The sequence below is a fragment of the Marmota flaviventris genome, chromosome 2 (genome assembly GCF_047511675.1).
Source record: "Marmota flaviventris isolate mMarFla1 chromosome 2, mMarFla1.hap1, whole genome shotgun sequence".
Taxonomy (NCBI): Eukaryota; Metazoa; Chordata; class Mammalia; order Rodentia; family Sciuridae; genus Marmota; species Marmota flaviventris.
In genome coordinates, this window is record NC_092499.1 from 159018256 (window position 1) to 159044033 (window position 25778).

Consider the following 25778-nt stretch of genomic DNA (forward strand, 5'->3'; position numbering starts at 1 on the left):
TGAGTTTTGTAGTTGAGTTTTGACTTGTTTTTAAGATGTGCTGTGAAAAATGATGCCCCCTTTTCAAATAAGTTTGGGAAATCCTAGATTAAAGCTTAAACTGCTAATGGAGTCTCTAAAATCAGTCTTCTTGGAGCCTTTGGTATACTGCTATATATCATGAATCTTCATAATGATGCTGTCCTATTGTTTCCCAAATTTAATGAACAATGGAATTATAAATTTTATCTAGAATATCATCTCTGTGTGCTAAGTACAAAAAATGTTTACTCATAACACCCAACATGTTAAACTTAGCCTAGGGGTTTAGAGCATACGTAAAAACACTGAAGGTACCATATACTAAATAATGAAAGGTTAAAGTAGCACAAGAATGAAAACATTATTAATATTATGGTGTATTACTTACATTCTCAAGCAGAAAAACTGATCTGTTTCATTTAACTTAGCTGGTATTTCAAGCATACTTTTTTGTTTTGCTTTGTTTACTACTCAAACATACAGCTGTATTTTCAAGACTCTTTCTCACCTGTAGGACCATTAATAAGCAAATTTAATATTAAATGTATAAACTCATCCAAGGGAGTAAAAGAGACTTGGTTATTAATTTCTGTCTTGAAAATTAGGGCATTTGAGGGCACAAGAAAACAGAACTAATAATAAGCCTTTTTGTCTTCTGCTTTTGTTACTGGACCAGTTTCACACTTTGGGGTGTCAGATTGGTTATACTGACTGAGGTCTTAGGAGAATCTGATTGTCCTTTATTAAATATGCAGTCAAGGGGAGAGACAAATAGGTCTGAACGTTAATGACCAGCCAGTCTTCCTAGAATTATCTGTTCTGTTTAGGTTGCGTGTAGACATAAGAAAAAGTTAGAGATCATGTTCTCAAAGTCATAACAAATGTGCCAGTGTGAAATGCTGGAAGGAAAGTTATTCTCCTATGGGAGAACATAAAAGATGCATTTATCTTTTTCCTGAACTTCACCAAAATCCTTTCTACAGTAAAAGCTTTTTAATCATTTCATGTGGATTTTTCTTTAGTTTTTTTCTTTTACTTATTGGATATTTTCAGATGCTAGAGGTAATGAAACTATATATGAAAACACATGGTCAGCCTATGATCTGTTTCTTTAGGAATTAAGTTCCTTTTCTTCTTGAAAAAAAAAAAACCAAAACACACATCAGCTTCTTTTTGTATTTAGGAAGGCAGGATTAAACAGTACTGAAAGAAAAAAAAAAAAAAATCCAGGAAACAACTAGGAAGAATCTGTACATGACAAGCAGCTTAACTGTATATGTAGTAAAAAAAAAAAAAATAAGAAAAATATATCTGATGAACTTTCATAATCTTTAGTTGTATAAATGACCAGCAGACACCCAGAAAACATTCATAGAATCAACAATGTATTTTATTATACATCTTAGATTTATACATTTCATATATGCTTTTAAAGCTTCAATTAACAGTTCAATACAAAATAAAAAATATATATATATATATATATGCAGCAGTGGTTCTCAGGCACAGAATTTAAGAGGCTGGAGCAAGTCTTTTCCCGGCATATAGTGGACATTATGAATCATGATAGTGGAAAGCTTCCTTCTGACCTAGCTGCCTTCTTGATTGAATTTTATTAGAGCAAACAGCTTTAAGACATGTGATATTGCTAAATGGAAACAATGAGATTGAAAATGTTTATATCCTGTATTTTCTTAGTCTTTAAGACCTAAATGATTACTTTTCTCCTAATAGTGCTCCAAGATCATCCAATGAAAATAATATTGTCCATAAACTATTTGGAACAACTGCCTAAGAACCACTGCCTATGGTTATTCAATGTCTTCAGGCCTCACAGGATGAGGTAATGGTATGATGGATTTCTTCTCAGTGTCCCTGGAAAGTGCCTTCCTCATATCTGTTAGGAAGCAAAGTTTAATGTGAAGTATCCAAGTATCAAAACACTTCATATCAAATTTAAAATGTATGTAGGTAAAGTTCCCATAAAAGATTTTGTCCTATATTCCCACTTCCAGACTCTAAGAGAAATGTATTTATAAGTAAGAATTCCAATTGCAAGTATATCAGATGCTAACCAAACCCCACCCAGGATTTAATTCATCATACACATTCGATCTTAAATACCATACTCATAATATTATGAAACAATAATTTACAAAAACTGACCACTGGTTAGTTAATGTAAGTTAATCACTAATAAAGTTCATAAACATGTTAAAGGTGATTTAAATATCCAAGTCCAATATGGTTCTTTTTAATATATTAAAATAATTGAATATTTCAACCTGGAGAAAAAATTTAACTGTTCTGGCTTCTTCTTGGAGTTACTGCTTTGGAAGGGAGCTTACCATAAGCATCCTCATCGGGCTCCCCGTTGCTGGCTGAATAGTACTCTATGACCGTCCTATACACACTGTAGCCCAATTGCTTGTACATGTTGACTGCAACTTGGTTAGATACTCTTACAAAGAGATCAACAAAAAATCCACCCTTTCTTTAAAAAAACAAAAAAAAACAAAAAAAAGAAAGATGTTGGAATGTGAGAAACCCTAGGAAGTAATAAATACAGATTTTTAAAAACAATACTTGTTTTTACTTTGCTTTGACTACTCAGTAACAAGACTTTGCAGCTTGACAATTCTGCGGTACAAAAAGATGACTGTTTTTGCAAACAGTCAAAAGCTTAATACGTTTTCTTAAAATATAATTTTTTTCCTACAATTTTGCTACTGGTTTTTAAAAATTACTGTGTATTTTATGTCACAGTAATTGATATGCTTATTTTATAAAACAGTCATAGTACATGATGTTTTCTCTCATGTGCACAAACGGCAAATAGCCATAGCAGGATGCTGGTTGCAGCCCTGAAGCCCACAAGTCTTTGTGGTAATATATACGTTCATTCACTCAGAGGTCTCCACATCCTGACCCTTGTGACCAGACTATTTTCTGTTTGCTTTCTGTTGTCGATTTACCATCTATTATAGTTTAGTTCCTCCTGTTGTCTATATGTAATGGAATCAGACTTTATGCATTCCTTTGTGATTCGCCTCAGTCAGCACTGTGAGCTGGAGCTTGTTCATCTTCACTTTGTTAAGCATTCCACTGTATGAATACACCACAAGCCATCCATGGTCCTACTGAAAAGCATTTCCAGTTTGTACTAGTACAGTTTATGCTGTGGAGGCTGATGTAGCTCAGTGGGAGAGCTCTTGCCTAGCACATGTGCAAGGCACTGGGTTCAATCTCCTGTACCACCAAACACACAAGCACACATACAAAACAACCACCACCACTAACTATGCTGCTATGAAAACTTTTTAATTGAGCATCTTGTGGAATAGTATCATCTAAGATCTATAACTAGGATATATATTGTTGTGTCATAACCGTTTTCAACTTTATTAGATAATGCCAACCTGTTTTCCAAACTGCTTGTAAAACTTACCCTCCTATAGAAGTGGATGAGACTCCAATCCCACAGTAACAAGCTTTAATGCATCTGACATTTTTATTTTTGCCAGACTAATGGTGTAATGATATCTCAGTGTAATTTTAATTTGCATTTGATTACTAACAAGGCTGAATATATTTCTGGTTATTGATCATTTAGATTTCTCCTATTCAATACTTAGTAGTCTTTCACACAATTTCCCCCCAAGCTGCAGCTGTCTATGTATTTTGGATATTCAGCATTATATAATATTTTTGGAAATATCTTTTCCCGTTTGTGGCTTGTCTTATCATTATCTCCAATGTATCTTTTTTTTTTTTTTTGAGAGAGAGAGAAAAAATATCTTTTTTGTAGATGGACACAACACAATGCCTTTATTTTTATGTAGTGCTGAGAATTGAACCTAGGTCCTGCCCATGCTAGGCGGGCGCTCTACCGCTGAGCCACAATCCCAGCCCTCCAATGTATCTTTTGATGATCAAATTTATGCCAGTTGTTAGTAAGGTTGAACATAAAACCTTCTTCTTACAGTTAAGCACGTTTTGGCCTGTTCCAAGTTATTCTTTTGTACCCTGAGGTCACATAAACACTCTTCTATCTCATATCCAAAGAGCTTTTTAGTTTTGCCTTTTACATCTAAGTTTTTAATTGATTTATGAATGTTCATCTAGTGACTATAAAGTATATTTACTAGAGGTTTATTATTGATAATAATTTTTCTTTTAGGTTAAGGACACTCTCCTCCTTTTTCCTAGTTGGCTAACAGTTTGTTGTTTTTGGTTTTTAATCAAGAATGAATATTGGATTGTACCAAGTTTACTGCACTTAATGAAAAAACAGTTGTTCTCATTTAGTGTGAAGTTAAAACAACCTTGTTCCTGATGTTATCCACTGAACCCATTTTGCCCCATGATCTTTCTGGGATTTTTTTTTTTTTTTTTGCACTTAAGGAATGAGATTTCCTCAGTTCTTCCATTTTCATGTTTTTTGTCAGGTACTGTTATCAAGGTTATCCTAGCCTTAAAAAATAAGTTGAAGAATGTTCCAAGATTTTTTTTGCTTGTGTAAAAGTGACCTTACAATAGTCATTTCTTAAATGTTTGCTGAAATTTGCCAGAAAAGCCAAAGCTCTCTTTGCAGAAAGTTATACTACCTAATTGAAATCCTTTAAGGTAAGAATTGGCTCTCAAGGTAAAGTAATGACTTAATTCCAAAGAGTTAAAAATAAATTAATATAAGACAATGCAACAAATCTCAGGTGACCTGAAAACTCTATTTACTCTCTGGTTCAGAAAAAGTTCACTGACCTTCATTCTGTACCCTTAACCAATTTCTGTCTATTGTTCTATCAGGAATAAGCATGTTCAAATTTCCCACTGTAATAATCATCTGTCTATTTATCACTGTTGTTTTGTCAAGTTTTGGATTTTTATTTTGAATTTATATCATTGGGTACATAAAATTTCTAACACATCTTTTTGATGGATTAAATCTTTTATCTGTATACAATGACCCTTCTTTACTCTGGTAATAATTATTCAACTATAATGTAACTTAATGGAAGTACACCAACTTTCTTTCCATTAGACTTTTCATGACATAATACCTTAAATTTTTCTTTCAATCTTTGTGTATTTTTTAATGTTTATAAATATTTCCTGTAAATACAATACACTTCTTCTGTCTTTTAACTGGAATCATTAGTCCTAACATTTCCTATTCTAATTACTGATAGTGTTTGGATTCATAGCTACTGCTTTATTTCATACTTTTTGTATTGCCAGTTTAAATTTCCTTTCTCTTCTTTTGGACTGATTCTTATCATTTAAATTTTTTGTCTCCTCTTTTGGTAATTATCTACTGTTTATACTTTTAATGTATACATTTAAATACATGCATACATACATACACTCATACAAATAACTTAAGTCTTAACAGCTACCCTAAAATAATGAAGCTTCTAAAACTAGAAGAGAAGAAGCTTAGTGGTTTTCTAGTCAAAGAGAGAGAGAATCTATCCTATAATTAATTACACATGTGCAAGGTTACAGTTGGAACTTATTTCCTATCATTCTATCTGCTATACAAGAATGCTAAATAACTTTTTTCCAACAAGGATGTCATTAATAAATGTGTATAAACTATGTATTATTAAAATTTTCTTCCCTTCCTTATTCAGTCTAGGCATAACTTTTAAAAAAAACTGTAAAATCTAGAGTCAACTTCTTTTTCAGCTAACACCATTTCCTTTATTCTCTAAAGGGATTGGCATCCTACTTGACTCAGAATGTTTGTGGCCACAGTTACTTCTTTAAAATTTGCCTTTATTAAATCCAAGAATTATGTGAAAATTAAGCCTCCAGACCTTTTTTTCATAACAATCTACTTTCCTATTACTCTTTCAGACATTTACCTTGAGAAACAAATGGCATCTGAATAATTGGTCAGACTTACATTATCTTGACTTTTCTAGAATGAGAAATGGGAGAAGCCTTCCTTTTAATTACTACTTTTTTATCTCACATAGTGAGAGTATTTAATATATGACTCTCCCTTTTTAAATGTCATAATGTTGGCAGTTCCCAAACTGCACTCGGGTATCCCAAATTCATAGAAGGGTTATAGGATTTTCAAGATGCTTAGGGAAAACATAGTAAAACTTTATATGTCAGATACTGGCAAAATACTAGTTCAAAGTAGTTAACAAATTCAACATTATGCTACATTCCTTTTAATTACATAATATTTTTATGAAGCTGGGTTTTTGGCAGTTGCTATAATTTTAAAAAGCACTAGTGCCACATGAATAGCAATGGGAAACAGGATGGTGAATCTATTTCCAAGGTTTAAGAAGTCAGTCAGTCAGTCACTGTGGAACACACCTGTTAATCCCAGCTACTTGGGAGGCTGAGGCAGAAGGATCACAAGTTCACAAGTTCAAGGCCAGCCTCAGCAACTTAGCAAGACCCTGTCTCAAAATAAAAATAAAAAGAGCTGGGGATGTATGTAGCTCATGGTAGAGTGCCCCTAGCACTCTAGAACAAAAAAAATTTTAAAAAACCATTCAATGCCCTTGGTGCACATATCATTAATAGATAATAACCACACAGTTAAAAATGAAATGAAAATGCATGTTATTTCAGTTTATCTTTTCAAAGTGGCTATTTTACAAGCTGTTAGGCTTGTAAGTATTTATTAAACTTAAGATGGAACTATTTTCTTTTGGTACAGGAACACTGAAAATTCTACTAAGATACGCAGAACAATGATAACAAAATTTAGGAACTTATACCATAGTAGCAAGAACACAAAAATAAACCTTCCTTGAAGGCTAGTCTTTAATATCACCAGTTATCCAGTGTATAGGCCTATGACAGGTCACTGCAACACTCTGCCTTAATTTTCCTCAATAACAAAACAGGAACAATGACATCACTCAGAATAGGTGACAGTTCTAAGAACTACTAGAAGTTGAAAGTAAAACCCTGCAAAGTATAAAGACACAGCAGCTACTCAGCCAGAAGTGGGGGAAAATCTTACAGATGTTCTACAGACAAAAATGGTGAGGGTTCATAAATCACTAAGTATATTTGAAAAACTGGATCTCACCTTTCTGAAATCTCTTCTAATAACTCCATAAGTTTAGCAGCCAAACCAAGACGTCGAAATTCAGGGGCAACAGACAGAGCTGTGACGTGCCCATGCCATTCTTCCCTGGCTACTGAGCCTTCTGCTTTACCCATAACTGCCGACAACAACAACAAAAGCATTCAGTAATTAGACACACTGATTAACATAAAATCAGAGTTTTCATTTTTTAAAAAATTTATTTATGTGCGGTACTGAAAATCAAACCCAGTGCCTCCTACACGCTAGGCAAGTGCTCTACCACTGAGCTACAACCCCAGCCCTCAAAGTTTTCATTTTTAAGTATCCAGTTAATGCTATTTATTTTAAAATTCCCTTGCAAATGAAATGCCACATCTGTTTATAGAATCAGGAAAAGTTTTCATGGAGGTATGTATATATGTGGGTATGTGCATACAATAAAGAGACAATTCACAGCTTAAATTTTTGTTAGTAATGCTACTAATTCAATGAAGATGATACAATCCACACATTATATATGCCAAATAAGCCATGATATAAATATAGAATGAAAGTCCAAGAAAAATGAGATCATGTCTGCCTGGTTCACTGTTACCTAGAACAATCGCTAAAAGAGAAGTGATCAGTAAGCTGTTGAGTAGTTGAAAAGAAAATAAAACACAGGCATCATGATTCCAATTCTATAGTCTAAAGTAATCATGTTGAAATCTACATTAAAATCTTAACTTTCTACCCAAAAAAGTGCTAGTGGTTTTATACTTACTATAACCCATTAATTCTCCACCAGGTGCCTCTGCAACGATGAAATACTCTGGCCAGTGGGCGAGGTACTGTAAGTAAAAAGGAATCCCATACTAGATCCTGTTAAGGAGTATGAAAAGTAATGGACGGTAAAAAGTTCCCTTAAAACAAAACACAAAAAAACATAATTGTTACTTTATCTTCAGCTCTGTAAAATTCCTAATTATGCCCAATACATGAAATATTTAGGTTAGCACTGAATTTTTACAAAATTGCCTAGACATATCACCTCAGTTGTGAAATGGAGACTGCTAGAAAGCAAAGAATCAGGACTCCCAAGTTCTTGTACAGTTTGCTTCCCTACTTACTGACCATCCTGTATCTAAGTCTCTGTGTAGCATTTATCATCACCTGAGATTCTTATTTGTTCACTGTCTGTTAACTCATGGATTATGAATGTCAGATTTACTGTGTGGTGCTTAGCACATAAATGTTCAATATATTTATCCTTCCATAATTGCACTGGAAAATTAATGGATAGTTCCTACTTTGGCTTCAGCCATGAAACTGAAAATAAGTACAACCTAAGTCCTTTCAGGGGCAATAATTACCTATTTTTCCCCTCCACTGATTCAAATTTTAATAATGCAGATAAAATGTGATTAAAGGAATCAAGTATGTCTGCTCATTACTTAACTCTTTGACCCTAGGGTGTCCTTACTGAGAGGTACTCTCCTATATGTCTTCTCAGTATAAGCACTCTAATACAATTTAATGAGAGGACACCATCAATCATACAAAGCTCAGTGGTAGAGTGTTTGCCTGGCCTGCACAAAGCCCTCCTCTGAGGAACAGTCATTATTTTATCTTCAGCTCTGTAAAACAACCTTAACATGGCAGGCCATCCAGTCTTGCTGCCATGAAGCCACTCACTCCTTAATCATCTTGCCTACTCCTCAAATCAACCAGTAGGACCTAACAGAGTAGTTTCAAATATGAACTCACTTTGATTATGGGATTTAACTGTAAAATTTAGATGCCACTCAAAGCACATTGTATAAGTTGATTTGCATTCTAATATTTTCCTTTATTATACAGTAAGAATTTTCCTTTGGCATTCAAAATTCTTCAAAAACCTTTTGACTTTTTTCTTTTAAAGACAGGGAGATAGTTTTTATTAGTCATAATTTTAAAAATTCAAATGAAAGCTTTGTGGATTTTTCTTGTTCTACTCAATTTTGTTTCTGATCTATAGTCCTCTTATAGCCTGTACCTGTGGTTAATTTTTACTACTGTGTAGGATTCCCTGATATGAAGACAAATCTAAATACTCTGTCTCCTGTCGGGAGACACCTGGGTCATTTCTAGTTTCCCAAAAAACTTTGTAAGTCCTTCTTGGATACATCTTAATTTATTTAACCATATCCTTGTTATGTGTGAATTCCAAAATTTCAATGTAATTCTCCTGAAATAATTTTTATCATGATGTAACTCAGGGGTAGCAAACTTTTTCTCTTAAAGGCCTAGACAGTAAATTTCCTATGCTTGTGGACCATATGGTCTCTGGCCAGTGGGTGAGGTACTATAAGTAAAAAAGAATCCTACACTAGATCCTGTTAAGGAGTATGAAAAGTAATGGATGATAAAAAGTTTCCTTTAAACAAAACAAAAAAACATAATTGTGTTTGCATATCTTTTTTTTTATTTAAGTTTGCATGTCAGTTTTATGGTTGAAGCCAAAATAGGAACTAGCCATTAATTTTCCAATGTAATTACAGAAAAATTAATGTATTGAATATCTATCTATGTGCCAAGCATCACAGAGTAAATCTGACATTCATAGTCCATGAGTAAACACACAGTGAACAAGTAAGAATCTTAGATGATGATAAATGCTACACAGAGACTTTGATACAGGATGATCATTAAGTAGGGAAGCAGACAACAAATTAGTCAGCATGGGCACGTCTCAATATAATCTTATTTACATAAAAAAAAAGTGGGCCAAATTTGGCCCATGGACCTGAATTTGCTTACCTATGATAAAAGCCTCTATTTTTAAAAATTATTTTTGCTTTTAGGTAATGGAATCTCTAAGTATTATATTTCAAAATCACCTTCTAGTGAGACTATACCAGTTGATACTGTCACCAGCAATTTATGAGAATGCTTTTTTTTTTACCCCATCATCATTAATATTGAGTTTTATCTTTTTTTTTTTTTTTTTAATTTCTGGATCATCTACTCTGTTACATATGGTTTCTCATTTTGATTTAAGTTTGCATGTCTTCTGACTGGTAAGATGGACTTTACAAGTTTACAAGCTTCTACTATACCCTCTTGGGGCATAAATTAAATTATCAATTAACAGAACATCCTATCGCTCTGCAATGGACATAAAGTATAATCCAGAAATCTAATGTTTCATTTTAAACCACCGAAGATATGTAGTTATCTATTATAGCAACATAACCAAGAATGTCCTAACTTTCCATATTCTGCCCATTTTTATGTTGGGATGATGATAGAGACTATCAATTATTACCCCAAATCCTCTATTCACTTTAGTAACAAGTCCCAATTTCAAGGTGGGCTTAATTCTGGACTACAAATAGACTAGACAGGTGGGGCAGGAGGCAGGTTCTTTATGGTGCTTTGCAAAATTACTCTTAAAACGGAAGGACACACTCACCTCCCCTCTGTTGATTCTGCTGCCATACTGATCGTTTGCTCTGAGGCCACCTGGAACAGGAAGACCAAAGCTACTCTGGGAATAATTCAATAATTAAAATTGCAAAGAGGGTGGTTACTGGAGACTTCATTTAGAGGGAAACAGCCATCTTACTGAAGTCACTGTGCTTTTTGGTATATACATACAGCCATGCTACTGCTATGGGGCAAAGTGGGCAAGGGAGCTATAATGTTACAGATTTATGTAAAGTATATATATATGAGTAGTTTGCCAGGCAGATTTAAGGCAACTATTGTTTTCATTGTTTTTTAAAGTGATTTACAGGTTTTTAAAGTTTTCAGCCCTTGTGTGTAATTTTTCCTTTTATTTCTCCATTTTCCTTACTGGGTAAATCTTCATTTAATTTTTTTTTTTTTTAAAGGATACAGTTTCTGTAAGTGGGTCCAAGTTACTGAAAGAAACAAAAGAAATGTCAAAATAAGCAGTGTTTACGAAAACCAGTTTTAATAAAACTGCTTAAACAAAAAATAATATGCCACAGGAAAACAAAATATACTTACTCCACAACTTTAAAATTAACTTTCGAGCCAAGAAAGATGGTTAATACTACCTAGTAGCCATCATGAGTTGTCAACAGCAACTATAAAATTATCTATACATTTTCATTTAACTGCTTTACAAATTATTTTACTCTTAACAAATTGCACAAGAATCTTATAGAAGATAATAAATTGTTAGTGAAGCTGGGGACCAACTAGGCATATACCTAGTATCATGAATATAGACAGCAAGTCAAACTTGCCTGCTACCCCATTTCACACAAGGATTCTACCTGCCTGTGGGGCCTTCCCTTACAGTTTTTTCTTTCTCTTTTCCACCTTATAAATATGAACATTCAGTTTTTACTTACCTACTCCTACATTTCCACCAGCCCCATTCCTATACTTTCCATTGTGCATTTTTGAAGGAGGCTTTCCCCAGCCTGGCCCTGGTGCCAGCATGTACTACCACACCATCATCACACCATTCTTAAAACCCATATCCTCCATCCCCATTCAGCTCTGGCCTCTCACTTTCCTGTTCATTTAATGGAACTGTTATTTTTTCAGACACAAATCAGCAACTTTCAACCTTCTTCCCATTTATAGTCAAGTTTTTTGGTACCCTTAACAATGCCATATTACATCTCTCTATTCCAGTAAGTTCTCAATCTTTTTGGTTTCAAAAACCCCCTTTACACTAAAAAAGTATTCAACTTTTAGTTTAGATAGGTTATATATATTGATGTTTTAAAATTAAAAATATTCATTGAAAATCTATTTAATAAGTCAATTATATGTTAACATTAATAACTTTACCAAGAAATCACTGTATTTTGGAAAATAAACAAAAACTTAGCGACAACAATGACACTTTTAACAGTTTTGAAATGACTGGCTTTAAAAGAAACCAGCTGAATTTTCAAGGATTTGTTATGCTTGCTGTTGAAAGATAACACATCAGGAAAACCCCAATGTATGCTTTTAAGACAATGAGAGTGAAAAAGGCATTTAAAAAAAAATCTTAGTATTATGAAAATAGTTTTGTTCTTGCAGAACTCCAAAACAATCCTGGGGACCCCGCAGATCCCTGACCCTCACCTGGAGAATCACTGCTCTAACACAGTGTGGGGATTCACTCTCCTACACTTCTTGACTACTTCATATCCTCTCGTCTCACCTTGACTCTCCAACAGGTTGCCCCTTCTCTATCTCAGCTGCTTCCTATTTCATCACAAAGAAAATACAACAGTAAGAAGAGAAGAAAGTGTCACCAAAGTCCCACCAATGAATCCACCCACCTAATGACCACCAGATGCTTGCTTGCACTTCTGTCATTAGGCATGGAGTGTCAGCCAGCAGATCCCACCCCTCTCACTACTCAGGACCCTGCTCTTGCGATTCTGTCTCCTGAATCTGCATCTCAAATTTCTGTCTCTTCCCTAGAAGAAATGTACAAATAGGATTTGCACTTAGTCATCAGCAGCTCTTCACATAGTTTCTCATTCCTTCTTCCTGAAACACTCTCTTCACTTGGCTTCCAAGACTCCATCAGTTTTTTCTCCCACCTCAGTGACCGGTCTCCTTGACACCTTTGAGCATATTCTAGACTTTTCTTTCTACAGTTATTCCATCACTAGTGTCATATAGTCTCCTGATAACCTGCCATCATCCACACAGTAAGGATCTTCAAATTCCTATCTTTAGTCCAGACCTAAACTTGAGACCCCCATGCCCAGATGCCTACCTGACCTTTCTACTGGGGTGTCTTAATGAAAAGACAGAGAAGCCCAAGTCCCAGGAAGGAGTTTCCAAGATCTAGGCCTTTGACTCTCTGACTTCATCTCTTACACGCCTGTATTCACGATATACCAGCCACACTGGTTGCTGCCTCCTATTTGAAATATCTTTTGCACAGATACCTTTACTGTCCCCTCGATCTGGAAGCTCCTGGTATCCAAATGACTCACTCCCTCATTTCACCTAGGTCTTTCTTCAATGGCATCTTCCCTGAACACCCTACCTAAAGTTGAATTCCTAAACACTTCCAATTTTCCTTCCCTGCTTCTATTTCTTCCTTCATACTGAACACTAAGTTGTATTTACCACTTTTATCTCTAAAAATGTAAATTCCATAAAGACACCAATATTTTTATTATTTTCATTGCTGCTCTAGTACTGGCACTTATTAGGCACTCAAATATTGTTCCAAGAATAAAATTTCAGTTAAATTAATTGCAACAGTCTATACCTAATGCTTCTTTCAATTCCTTCTGCAATCCTACCCTGCAATGATTTTGTTTCCAATCAAAATGACAATAAAAGGAGTGTAAAAGTGAAGACAAAGTGAGCTCCTATATACCTTATTGGTATATGCTGAAAAGGCTAAGCAAGCAAAGTGACCTGGAATCTAAAGTTTGATTATAGTGTTCATGAGTATACTCTTCAATTTTATTCATTTTCATATAAAACAGTGTTGTCCCTTTCTAGATCTTTGATTCTACAAGCTTTGACCTGTCTATTCCTCAAACTTCTGCCACCATGTCACCTCCCATCTGCACCTCCCAAACCTGCGCCTTTGTCAAGTCATCATCTCTGGGCCATTGCCAAGGACTCCTAAGTGGCTTACCTGCCTGGTTCATTTCCTCTAATTACTTCACACCCCACAGAGCACACTGGTTAAGAGTTCAGTCTGCCTTCCATGTCTGTGGGTTCTGCATCCTTGGATTCAACCAACTTTGGATTGAAAATATATGAAAAAAATTGCATTTGTGCCTTTAAGTATAGACTTTTTTGGTCATCGGTCCCCAAATAACCCAGTAAAGCAACTATTTATAAGGCATTCACATTATATGAAGCATTATAAGTAAATCTCAGACAATCTACAGTGTGTCAGAGGCACATAGGTTAAATGCAAATATTATGCCATTGTAAATAAGGAACTTGATCATCATTGGATTCTGCGATCCATGTTGGATCCTAAAACAAATCCCCCACAGATATCAAGGGACTTCTTTAGAGCAATAGTCTCAAACATCAGAGAATTTGCATTTTTAAAACAATCCCTATAGTCAGGGACCAACTTTCCAAGAACCACCAGGGCCAATCTCCTTGGAGAAAATGCCTGGCTCAACCCATTCCCACCTCTGGGCTCCATCACTTGGGACAATTTATATAAGCTTGCAATACCTTACTCAAAATAAAATAAAGTAAAATGAGTGGATTAAGTGATTACATGAGCATTCAGAACAGGAGTGTATGGGACAGGGAGAAATCAACACAAGTCGGGCCCAACAGAAAATTCTTCCCACAGAATCACATTTAAACCCCTCTACCATGGATCCAAAGACCAGCTTCAACCTGTTTTTCCCTGACTGCTGTTACAGAAACCAACTACTATAATTTACACTGATACCAGCTGTCTGACTAAACATCTTGTTTTCTCACTTACACACCTTCTCCAGAATGAACTTCCTCCTCCCCAACATTTTCCTCATCCTTCAAGCCTTACTCAATGTTCCTATCCACCTTATCCTAAAGTTTTTCCCACACTCCTGACACTTGAATCTGAATCACTGGCCCACAGTTTTCACTTATTGCACTATTGTTTTTAAAAGTGATTAGGGGACTGACAGATGGACAGACAAACGTGAGATAAGACCAGTGTAGTAAAAATAAAATTTCAACTGTAAAATCCACGTGGTACCTACAGGAGCTCAAGGCAAAATTCTTTCAACTCTTCTAAATGTTTAGGAATTTTGATAATAATTTGTTTAAAAAAAAAAAAAAAGTACTTGCAAGTCACGGATCTTGCCTTAACTCAGACCGAATCCAGGACTCTGCATACAATGGATCTCTACAATCATCTGCCCTCTTCCTGGACTCCTCACGACAGAAAAAAAAAAAAAAAAAGTTGTCTACTCCGGGGATGTGCAGATACAGTAACTAAACGTTCAAACACTATGACTGCGACATCACCTGCTGCGGTGGGACACAATGATGACAATGTTACTTCATTAGGATACAATTTAACCAATGGATTTGTTCCCAGCAAACACTTAGCTATTGACCTCAGTCGGAACCTTGCAACAGCTTCCGCCGCGGGTACTTTAGTGTGTCCACAGTACCCAAAAGTCACTAACCGGTAAGCCCCAGAACTAAGCGTGGAGCCCAAACCCGCGGCTAGGGATCGCTGGCCCACCTCGCTCCGCCAGCCCAGCGCACCCTGACAACGACCTGGAGTCGGCCCCGGCGTTGCCCAGTACTCAATGGGCACGCAGGGTTAAAGGATGAAGTTATTTAAGTGCCTTGGCTGAGGTCACCAATGCCAGCGCGCAATCAGTCCCGGACCCACCGGGCCTCGGACCCCCGCAGCCCCGAAGGAGACGCAAGAGTCGGCCGGCGGGGTAACTTCCCAGGCCCCGGGCCTGGGTGAGGGGGTCCGGCCGGGGTCGCAGCTAGGGACAGAGCTGGCAGTCCAGGAAGCGGGGCCCGGGCAGGAGCTGCCGGCTCAGGACGTGTCTTACTCACATGTTATTGAAGCGAAACAGGTCGTCGCACGTGAAGGCCCGGAGCGTGGTCATCTCGCCACCGCCGCCACCCTAGAAAGCCGGCACGTCGCGACCCTGTGCTCACTCCGCCGGAAGTCGCCCCGCGCGCGAGGAGAACTGCTTCCGGGCCTCAGGTTGGTAGGCAGCAACGGCAGCAACTGAGCTCCCTCTGGCGGGCAGAGTCAGAAATTGCAAGACCACTCCTCTAAGGTCTTGGGGCGCCAGGAGCAGACAGGTGGGGAGTGGAAGAAACTGTTGGTGCCCAGAACTTTAAAACCGACTGTAGAGCAGTGTAATCACCCAGGAAGGAGAAAAAAGCTGCTAGGGATTAGAAAACAAAAGCATAAAGGATCCAGAACCACAAGGGAGCCCCATAGCAAACCAGATAAAGAGAAATGGGAGGATTCTCCCTCCTGGGTGTCCCGACCCAAAGATGCTAACGGCAAAGTGATCTTATCTTTTCTAATACCACGTTACAAAACAACAACAACAAAAAATAAACTTCTTTTTTTTTTTTTTTTTTTTTTTTTTGGTGCAGGGAGTTAAGCACCAGGGCCTCACGACTTGCTAAACAAGCACTTTACCTTGAGCTACATACATCCCCAGCCCTTCAAAATATTATTTTAAGACAGGGTCTCACTAAGTTGTTGATCAGCCTTGCAATCCTACTACCTCAGCCTCCCAAGTAGCTGGGATTGCAGGTTTATATCGCCACACTTGGCTAATATTAAGAATATATTTTATTTTACCCAGTATACCTGAAATATTATCATTTCAACGTGTCAATACAAAAGGTATTAATGGAATATTTTACCTTTTTTTTAGTGGTAAAACTTTGAAACCTGGTGTGTATTTTCCGTTTCAGCCTATTTCAACTCGAAAGAGCAATTATCTTGCTCCAGATTTTGATTTCATAAAATGTATGATTAAAAAGGAGATTCACACATTCAAATAGTCCCAAACAGTATTTTCAAATAACTGGATTGAATTGCAGTTTTTGAATTGTTTAAATTAAAAGTTTAAAATTCTATTCTTCAGTCATATCAGCCAAATTTTAAGCACCCAATAGCCACATGGGTAGTGGTTACCATAGTAGACAGCAGAGGTTCAAAAGTTAAGAAAGGTTAGCTTGATTTGGGAGATTCTTTCCCTTCCACCCCCTTTCTGAGCACCTGTTAAGATGGTCTTGTGGGACAGATTGCAGAGGTTAAACCAAGTCAAATAACGAATCAAAAAGAAGTATCAATTCCAAGGTCCTCTCATCCCTAATTACTCTGGGGCCCAAGTTGTTCCACAGAAGCCCCCTGCCCGCTCTTGTGGCCCAGACATGGCAGGAGGAATAGAGAAATCAAATGGTTGAAGAAGTAGATAGCCCTAATAACAAGAATCTCCAAGGCCCAAGCTCATCTCCAGGCATTGTTTCCAAAATCTCAACTATATATATATATATATATATATATATATATATATATATATATATATATATATATGTAATAATATATGCAAATGTAATAACCCCTAGGAGTTTCAAATTCATGACCATAGGTACTGCAAATTCCAAAGGAAGGCAGAATATGAAACCATGAGTTCAGTTATTGTCTGCTAAGCATTTTAACAAGGAGAAATTACAGAGGCCATTTCCTATCAGTAAAATGTGTCACATTAAATAAATGTTACAGAAAAAATTTTAGAAAAGGTAAAATTGTGATTCTTATACAAATGTAAAGTGAACATATGTCAAAGATGTTGACTCATTTGTTAAAGAACCAGAAAGATATAACAGTCAGTTCCAAGGAGAATTTTAAATGCACAAGGCACTCAGGAATACTAAAATGTATACATGGATAGGTGTAAAATTGGTCAATGTTGACTGCTCAGTCATCCAGTGTGTCTCCACTGGACACAATATGATACATTTATATTTTTTGTGGAGAATAATAATTTTCATGACTACTAATATCCTACAGCTTCTACAACTTACAGATTTGTAAAATAGGTAAAAGACAATAAAAGAGAAAATCTAGAAGGGTCTACTGAACAAGATACCCAGTTATCCTTTATTGTTTTTTTTTTTTTTGCTGTTGTTGTTGTTGTTTTGGTCATGTCAAAGTGTTTCACAGTTTTTTCTGACAGGAACTAAATTTTAATTGATTTAAATTTTAATTAGTTGTGAAGTTTTGGTGATTATCATAATTTTTCTCTGGTTCTGATTTATTAATTATACACATAACACTATAAACATCAGAGATTTATAGCTCTCTTTGTAACTATTTAACTAATGATATAACACATAGGATTTTTTATTTTAAAAAAATTCTGTGGATTTAACACAAAGGCAGACCTGAGGGTATTGGATGCTTTGTGCCATTAGATTACAACCACTGATAGAAATTGGAATTCAGAATTATCATTTTGAGCCAGAGATCGACATATGGACATGTTCAAAGACAGAAGTATCCCATAATGATAGCAATGACAAGAAAGAACGTGCATGAGAGCTCAGAGTATATCCTGGAGACAAGCTGGAACTTGCTTCTCTCCCTTTGCGTCTACCTATTTTAAAGCTGTTATGAACATCTTAGCTGAGCATCTTCTACGAATTAGCACCTCAGAGGGTGACCAGTAGGTGTCCAGCAAGTATCAGTTGAATAGCTGAATGAAAAAGGTGGCATACTGACTGTACTGAAGACACTGTCATCTTTAGTTTACAAATGGTATTCACATTCTCAATTAAATCATTTCGAATCTGTACCTATCTCATGGGACCATTGTGCGGATTCAATGAGTTAATATCTGTAAAATACTTAGAACAGTTCTTGCCAGCTTTACATGTCATCTAAGTGCTTTTTAAGGAAAATCAATGGCATGAAGTATTTGGCATATTTAAGAATTGAAATCTTGGAATGTAGACTCAGCCATAGACACTTTAGCAGCCCAGGAATGATTGCTTGTTGCTCACATCACCAATGAGTAGCTTGTATCAGATGCATGTGGCTTTTGAAGCCACCTTCCTTTTCCCTTACTGTGCACCAGCCAGAAGAGTGTACATGTGACATAATTTTGTGGAGTTTTACAAATACAAATATATATATATATATATATATATATATATATATATATATATATATATATACTTTATATTTTTGAAGCCTGTGCTGACTTAATAAAAGGAATATAAAAGGAATGTATGCACATATTAAGAAGTTGACGACATATGGAAATGTTCAAAGACAGAAGTAACAAGTCACTCAACATTTTACCACCCAAGAACAAGCCAGCTTTAATCTTTGAAGAATTTCAGACATCTCTCTATGTAATTTAAGGGGATCAAGAAAGACTTTTACAAAAAAGGGGGTTCAGATTGTATAGGTTAATATAAATAAGAGGTATTTCTTTAAAAAGAACAAAAAATAAAAATAAAATTTTCCTTGAATTTAGCAGCAGAAGAAAAAGAATGAAAACCAAAGGGATTGCTGAACACATAGAAATATTGATACCTAAAAGTTTCCTCTAAGTTTAAGAATGTAATATGTATATGCATGAAATATGATTTCAACCCTTTAATGAAAATCATTGAGATTGAAATCAAATTTGAACTGAGTTCACTGCTGACGCAGTCATGAAAGAAAGATGAGTTGATATGTTTTTTTTATCACCTCCTCTATCCTTCTGATTAGGTATGTTGTTTGTATCATTGTCACTTTTCAGGATTTATGTATCTATGTTACAACTCCTGTGTCTCTCACTAGTTTGGTTTTAAATCGATAACTGAGTGGATGTCACACTCATCGCCATTTGTTATTAGAATTTTCCCATTCCATTCTTCACTTTGGTTTATGAATGGGTGACTGGGTTTCTTTACGGAGGTTTTTTTGTTTGTTTGTTTTGTTCCCCTGTGTTTGCTTGACTTTGTTTTTCCTCCTGTCTCCTGGATGCTGGGATCCTCTAGCTCCCCTGACTGTTCAGAAGGCCTGAATGGGATACTGACTGAATATTCATGAATTCCATGTTCTCTCTTCCAGAACTTTGTAAACATCATTGCTCCATTGTTGTTTTGTGTTTAAAGTTTCTGGGGAAAAAGAATAAGGCCAACATGAGGTGTTTTGTTTTGTTTTGTTTTCTTTTGTGAGTGAATTTATACTGGAATGTCATTAATTACAACACTTCCAGAAATAAAACACTTTTATAATATATACATTTTAAACCTAGTTAATCTCTGAAAATTTCAGCAGTTTATCACTGAAACTTACCCCCAAATTAAAATCTGAATCACTCGTATATAACTGGAAGGAATGTAAGGTGGTATAGTCTTTTTGGTAGTTTCTTTACAAACTGAACATATAACTACCATCTAATCCAGCAATTGAACTCCTGGGCATTTGGCCCAGAAATATAAAAACTTATGTTCATATAAAAACTATACCTGACTACTTAAGCCAGTCAAAAATCTGTGTGCTGGATGATTCCATTTATATGGCATTTTGGAAAAGACAGAATTTAGGAACAGAAAATAAATCAGTGCCTGCCTGGGACTGGGTTGCAGAGAGCACTAGGAATTGAGGAGGGGAAAATGGGATTGGTCATAATGGTGGGTGGCAATATGACTGAATGTGTATGTCAAAATTCATAGAATGTATACCACAAAAGTGAATTTGACTGAGTGTAAGTTAGATCTTAATAAACCTCACTTTAAAAATGTACTTTACATTATTGTTGCCACTATTTCAATATTTTTATTTGAGAAGTACAAGTACCTTAAAGTCCCTGTGAGACCCACAGTTATTTGGGATTCTCAGACCTGCTGTTATCAATTTCCATTTCAGTGCATTCAATTTTATTTTTAACATGCAGGAAAACATAGTTTCTGTCCCAGCTGCACATTTTCCCTACATTAAAGATGACTCATAGAACTTTTTATTTATCATTTTACATTGAGTAATTCTTTTTACTGCTTAGTTGGAAAAAACTACAAGCTTTTACCACATTTAATCACAAAACATTTTCCTGCTCATTGAAACAAAACACCATGTGCTCTCTGTAAATAGTGCTGACCCAGATTCACATCCATCATTGCAAAATTCCACATTTAAAACAAGCAAACAGCTTAGTGCTTCATCTGTTATTGCTCTGTTTCTTTTCTTTCAGATTATGGGGGAAGCACAAAGTGCACTGTAAATAGATATTTCGATATGTGCTAGGCAACATTCTTGACAATAAAACAGCTTAAATGGATGGGTGCCTTCACTTAAAAGTTTTTTTTTATTATTATAAAACAATTACTGGACAGGATGAAAGCATTGGCCCTGACCATAAATATAATAATCTATTTTTTAAGTTTTGCTAATTTGGATGTACAAATGCATTCACCATGGAAATCAAAAACTGATGACAGGTTTCAATTAAGCAAGGCAGGCTGTATACATCTCTTTTGTACCACCTCACTAAAATAAGAATAAAAGAGAATTTAAAAAGAATTTTTTTTTTCTTAAAAAGGCCTAAATCCATAAGACAAAGAGATTGGAAGAGGAGACAAGAGCCAATGAAACAGGGCAACAACAATTTGGATGCTAAAAATGCATTTAGTAGAAAGTTAAAAAAAAAAAAAGAGTTAAGTTACTGCTGGCAGAAAGGCAATTGAAAATTGATTTCTGGTACAGAATCTGGTGAGGCTGAGGGATGAGACAGCAGGTATGACTGAGGGGAGAAGATGGGGACCCTTTTTCCTGAGGAGACCAAGAAACTGTGCCCTGTGCTCAGGGCACAGATAGCAAAGGGCAAAGGGGAGACAGATGACATTCCAAGTTTGTCTCACTCTTCTTTTGCAATAGAATATAAAATGGAGAGTGAGGCAAAGTAGGAATATGGAGAGAAGAGGAGAGGGAAAGGCAAGGGTCTGGGAAATGAAACTGGCCATATTATGTGCATGCATGAATATGTCACAACAAATCCCACTAGTATGTATAATTATAATGCACCAATAAAAATTAATTTATATAAACAAATTGGAGTACTGAAAGGCGAAAGCCCAGCAGCCCCTTGCCTGCTTAGGTCTAATAATGCTGGCAGCTAGATTTAACCTTCTCTGCAACCCCAGGTGAATATGAGAGAATTTTGTTGTGAGGACAACCACCTGACCCAAGAGAAAAGCCCCACAAATCTTCACATTTTGTGCATCACCCCAATAAAATGACCAGGTAGCCCTGGGGGGAAGACACTATTTAAGAAAGATAAATCTCAGCACAAACTATGTTATATGCATTTAGGAATATGTCAAAATGAACCCCACTATTTTGTATAACTATAATGCACTGATAAAAATCTTTTAAAAAAAAAGGTTAAGTCTTCACCTATGTAGTATGGCACCTGAAAGTAATGGGAAAAAAATCAACAAGCAACAATGTAAGCATAGTTTTTTAAAAAATAAGGAAATTAATAATGGAAGACATTGATGGAGATGTGATTAGGGAAGGAGGCACCAGAAATGGGATTGGAGTCAGGAACAGGACCTATTGATCTCCATTAAATCCCTCTAATATTTGACTCTATAAATCATGTATTGTTTTTATTTTTCAAAAATACCTCCCTCCCTTACCAAAAGAGAAGGTGAAATCATGAGAATTAACCAACATCATCTGAGGATGATGAGGACTCTGGATTTTCCGGAATGGTGATGACCCAGACAAATGGAGGCCTTCTACAGATGTACCACTCTCTTCCTGTGTGTCTTCTACTGGTTGTGATTCCAGAGGGGCTTGCTTGGGAATACATGACTGTGTCCCTGGACATGCACACACATACACGTGTGTGAGCTGGTGCAGACAGAAAGGCCTTCCTGACTCACAACGCCTGGCAAAATCACAGTAAGTTTGTGTCAGTGACCCCTCCTCATTTTTAGAGTCTTTTCCCCATGCCCTTTCCCCTATCAAAGCAAGAAGAATATGATGCATAACTATGAGATAAAAATTTGTTTACTCACATTTGCATTTTAAGCCTCTTATAGGTAAAGTAGGTGATTTTAAGCAAGTTATGCTTGATTTTTAATAAGCATCACAACCTCTTTTCTTCTTCTTTCTTCCAGGTTGTAACAGCAAGACAACTACTACATTTATATATTTGCCTCAGCTGTACAAGTGCCAGTGCCCCCACATATATCTTGAAAGAGTATTTCTTAAACTATACTGCAAATATAAATCAGATGGGAATTTGTTAAAATGCATATTCTAGTCTTTTGTTTCATTGTGGTGCTGCAGATTGCACTCAGGGTCTCACACATGGTAGGCAAGGGCTTTACTACTGAGCTGCATCCCCAGCCCAAATTTTGCATGCATTCTGACTCAGCAAGTCTGAGAGTTCTAACACACTCCTGGCAGATGGGAGGCTTGGTCAATGGACTTTATCTTCAGCTGTGAAACTTTAAAACTATCTGTTAACCCTTTGCAATTCACCAAGTGTTGTACTTTCATGTGCTAGTGATAAATAGAAACTTTCTTACTGTTCTATGCTACTTTCATATTTACTTCTGATCTGTTAAAGAGCCTTTATCAACTTTCTTTCTTGTTTTTCTTTCTTTTAGTTCATAATGGATGCATTATTATTTTTTTGCATGCAATTATACACCAATAGACTACAGAGAAAAGAAGGATAAAAAAAGAAAGATAAAAAAACTGACTGAAATGACGACCTGGCTCATTCTCTCATAATTTGTAGTACTGGCAGGAAATAAGAAGTATGGACAAAAGAAATAATGAGAAGTAATTCCATTAACTGTCTTACTATTTTTGGTAAGGCATAATTTATACTTTTTAACAGTCATTCTGTTAAAATATTATAAATGCATATATTAATAGCTAAATAAAAAGTTAATATAATAAATAAAATATGGGAAAAATCTAAACAACAGTTGTTTTCTGGTAGGCATTACTTTAGATGCCTGTTGGGGGCAAAAATTGTTGCTTTCAAATTTCACTCTGGCCATGACTGGGAAACCAGCAAGATTCATCTTTGCAATCTCCCTCCCTCCCTTTCCCCTTCTTTTTTTAAAATATTTATTTATTTTTTAGTTATAGATGGACACAATATCTTGATTGTATTTTTATGTGGTGTTGAGGATCGAACCCAGTGCCTCACGCATGGTAGGCAAACGCTCTACCTCTGAGCCACAACCCCAGCCCCCCCTTTCCCCTTCTTGGCAAAAGTTACCACTGACAATAGCACCTGATGATGCTCTTGACCAGGAGGGAATTCTGGGAAAAACCTGCATTCCTGTGGCCTCTGCCCGCCCCCCACCGCCGTCTTTCTCTGTCTCTCTGTCTCTCTATCTCTCTTTCATACATACACACCACCACAACCATCACCATCATCAACAGCAAAAACAAAGTTAAACCACAGCATTTACTTTTGATCCTCCCATATTGGGCATTCCACCCCAATAAGTTTTTCTTAATTTGATACCTATCACTGCCTTTCTTCTATGTCATAAGAAACTAGCAGATAATAACATGAATTAGGAATAAACTGTAGTAGGAAAGTGTCAAAGCAGTAGATCATCTAATGATAATAAAACCTAATATTTCATAGTGCTTATGGTGTGTTAGGTACTGTTCTAAGCCTTTGGCCTGGATCAATTCATGCTGGCCTTACAGCACCCTGATATAGTTTTTCTTTACTATAACAAATATCAGTGATAAAGAGAAAAAGGTTTATTTTGGCTCATGGTTTTAGAGGTTCCATCCATGATCAGGCAGATCCATTGCTTCAAGGACTTTGATGGGGATGCCAAATTGGAGGGGAACTTGTGGCAGAGCAAAACCACTCACTTTATAGCCCTGAAGCAATAGAGAAAGGAGAAAGGAAGGGACTAGTGTCCAAAGGATGTACTCCCAATGACCTAAAGACCTCCTTTTAGGCTCCATCTCTTAAAGGCTCTATCACCTTCCAATAGCACCACTCTGGGAATCAAACCTTTACCATGGACATGGGCCTTTGGGGCCATTTAAGATCCAAAATAGCACAAAGCAAGATGGTTATTATTATCTTTAGCTACTAGTTAAGTACTTATGTTTGATAGTATGCATATGTATGTTCTTTTGTAGATTTAACCGATGGAGGTGATTTTATTTTATATACAAATACAGGGTTTTAAAAAAGTTTTAAAATCATTCCTAGTTAGTATGGTAGAACTACACTATCCAATGGTATCCACTAGGCACTGGGGCTATTGGCATTTGAGACTGCAGTGTGAATGAAATATCCTATAAGTATAAAAGACACACACAATTTTTTGAAGACAAATATAAAAAATAAAAGAATGTAAAATTCCTCTTTTACATTTTTTTGATTAATTTTTGAAGTACAAAATTTGGAATATCATGGAATAGATGTTATCCACATCTTTTACTAAAACTGATTTTGCTCATTTCTCTTTGCTTTTTTTTAATGTGACTTCCAGAAATTTTAAGGCTACCTACGTGACTGGATTCATGTTTCTACTGGATGGGGCCATACTAGAAATACATCTTCTGTGGTCTTTTGACAGCTGCTTAAGCTGAGAACCTGTCTAAATAGGAACAGTGGACACTAAGAGTTAGTGACAGACAGGGTGTGGGGGTAATGTATGCCGCAGGGCCTGGTCCACAATCGAGTCTCTGAAAAGCTGAAGAATCCAGTTGTAAAAAGATGGGGCAAGTCAGAGCCTGTTGTCCCAGCAAGGAGCATTGGAATGCATTTAAAACCTGCTATGAGAGGGAAACCCCAGCCTAGAGAGTCATCATGGGGGTAGGCATGAGAAAAAGGACAAACTAGAGTTCAAGAAGCAGGAAGACGGAGGTCCAAGCTGAAGAATGCCTCCAGTTGTGTGTAGTGATATGTCCCCAGGAACTCGAGGGCTATTAGAGAGGGGCAGTCCCTTCTGAATGCCAACGCTGGGAGTCAGGTTCCCAGCTCCACACCTCCAACTCACCTAAGGACAGTGAGAAAGAGCTTGGCCACACCTGTTCTAATATGTCCAGGCAAAAGAAATACCCAGGCTCCCTTATGATATAATAATATAATTCTGAGAGTCTCAGACCCCTTTTGAACAGAAGAGTTTTTCAGAATCAAAAAGCTGCTCCATTCCCTCCAGCTACCTCACCCCAACCAGAGTTCCGTGGTGAAGATTTCTGAGAGCAGACCTT

The 25778-nt window shown here is 36.3% G+C and overlaps 1 protein-coding gene across 2 annotated transcripts; it reads right to left on the reverse strand.

Annotated features, from left to right (window-relative positions):
* Positions 1-1389: 1389 nt before the first annotated feature.
* On the reverse strand, positions 1390-15724 carry Naa20 (N-alpha-acetyltransferase 20, NatB catalytic subunit). Of its 2 annotated transcripts, XM_027955703.2 has the most exons (6): positions 15587-15723; positions 10944-10968; positions 7848-7938; positions 7085-7220; positions 2370-2515; positions 1390-1918 (listed from the first exon to the last, which is right to left on the reverse strand). In XM_027955703.2, exons 1-6 carry the CDS (start codon positions 15637-15639, stop codon positions 1833-1835), a joined length of 537 nt encoding a protein of 178 aa, XP_027811504.1. In that variant the 5' UTR covers positions 15640-15723; the 3' UTR covers positions 1390-1832. The 2 variants fall into 2 exon arrangements, with proteins under 2 accessions (XP_027811504.1, XP_027811512.1); XM_027955711.2 differs by lacking the exon at positions 2370-2515 and having other exon boundaries at positions 15587-15724.
* Positions 15725-25778: the final 10054 nt, after the last annotated feature.

Excerpts from the sequence above, each read along its gene's own strand:
- Naa20 (XM_027955703.2), bottom strand. The coding sequence starts at position 15,639 with ATGACCACGCTCCGGGCCTTCACGTGCGACGACCTGTTTCGCTTCAAT. Across the intron at positions 7,939-10,943 it reads TGGACCCACTTACAGAAACT|TATGGGATTCCTTTTTACTT; the intron begins GTATCCTTTAAA and ends AACAGGATCTAG. Across the intron at positions 7,221-7,847 it reads TGGAGAATTAATGGGTTATA|TTATGGGTAAAGCAGAAGGC; the intron begins GTAAGTATAAAA and ends TGTTGTCGGCAG.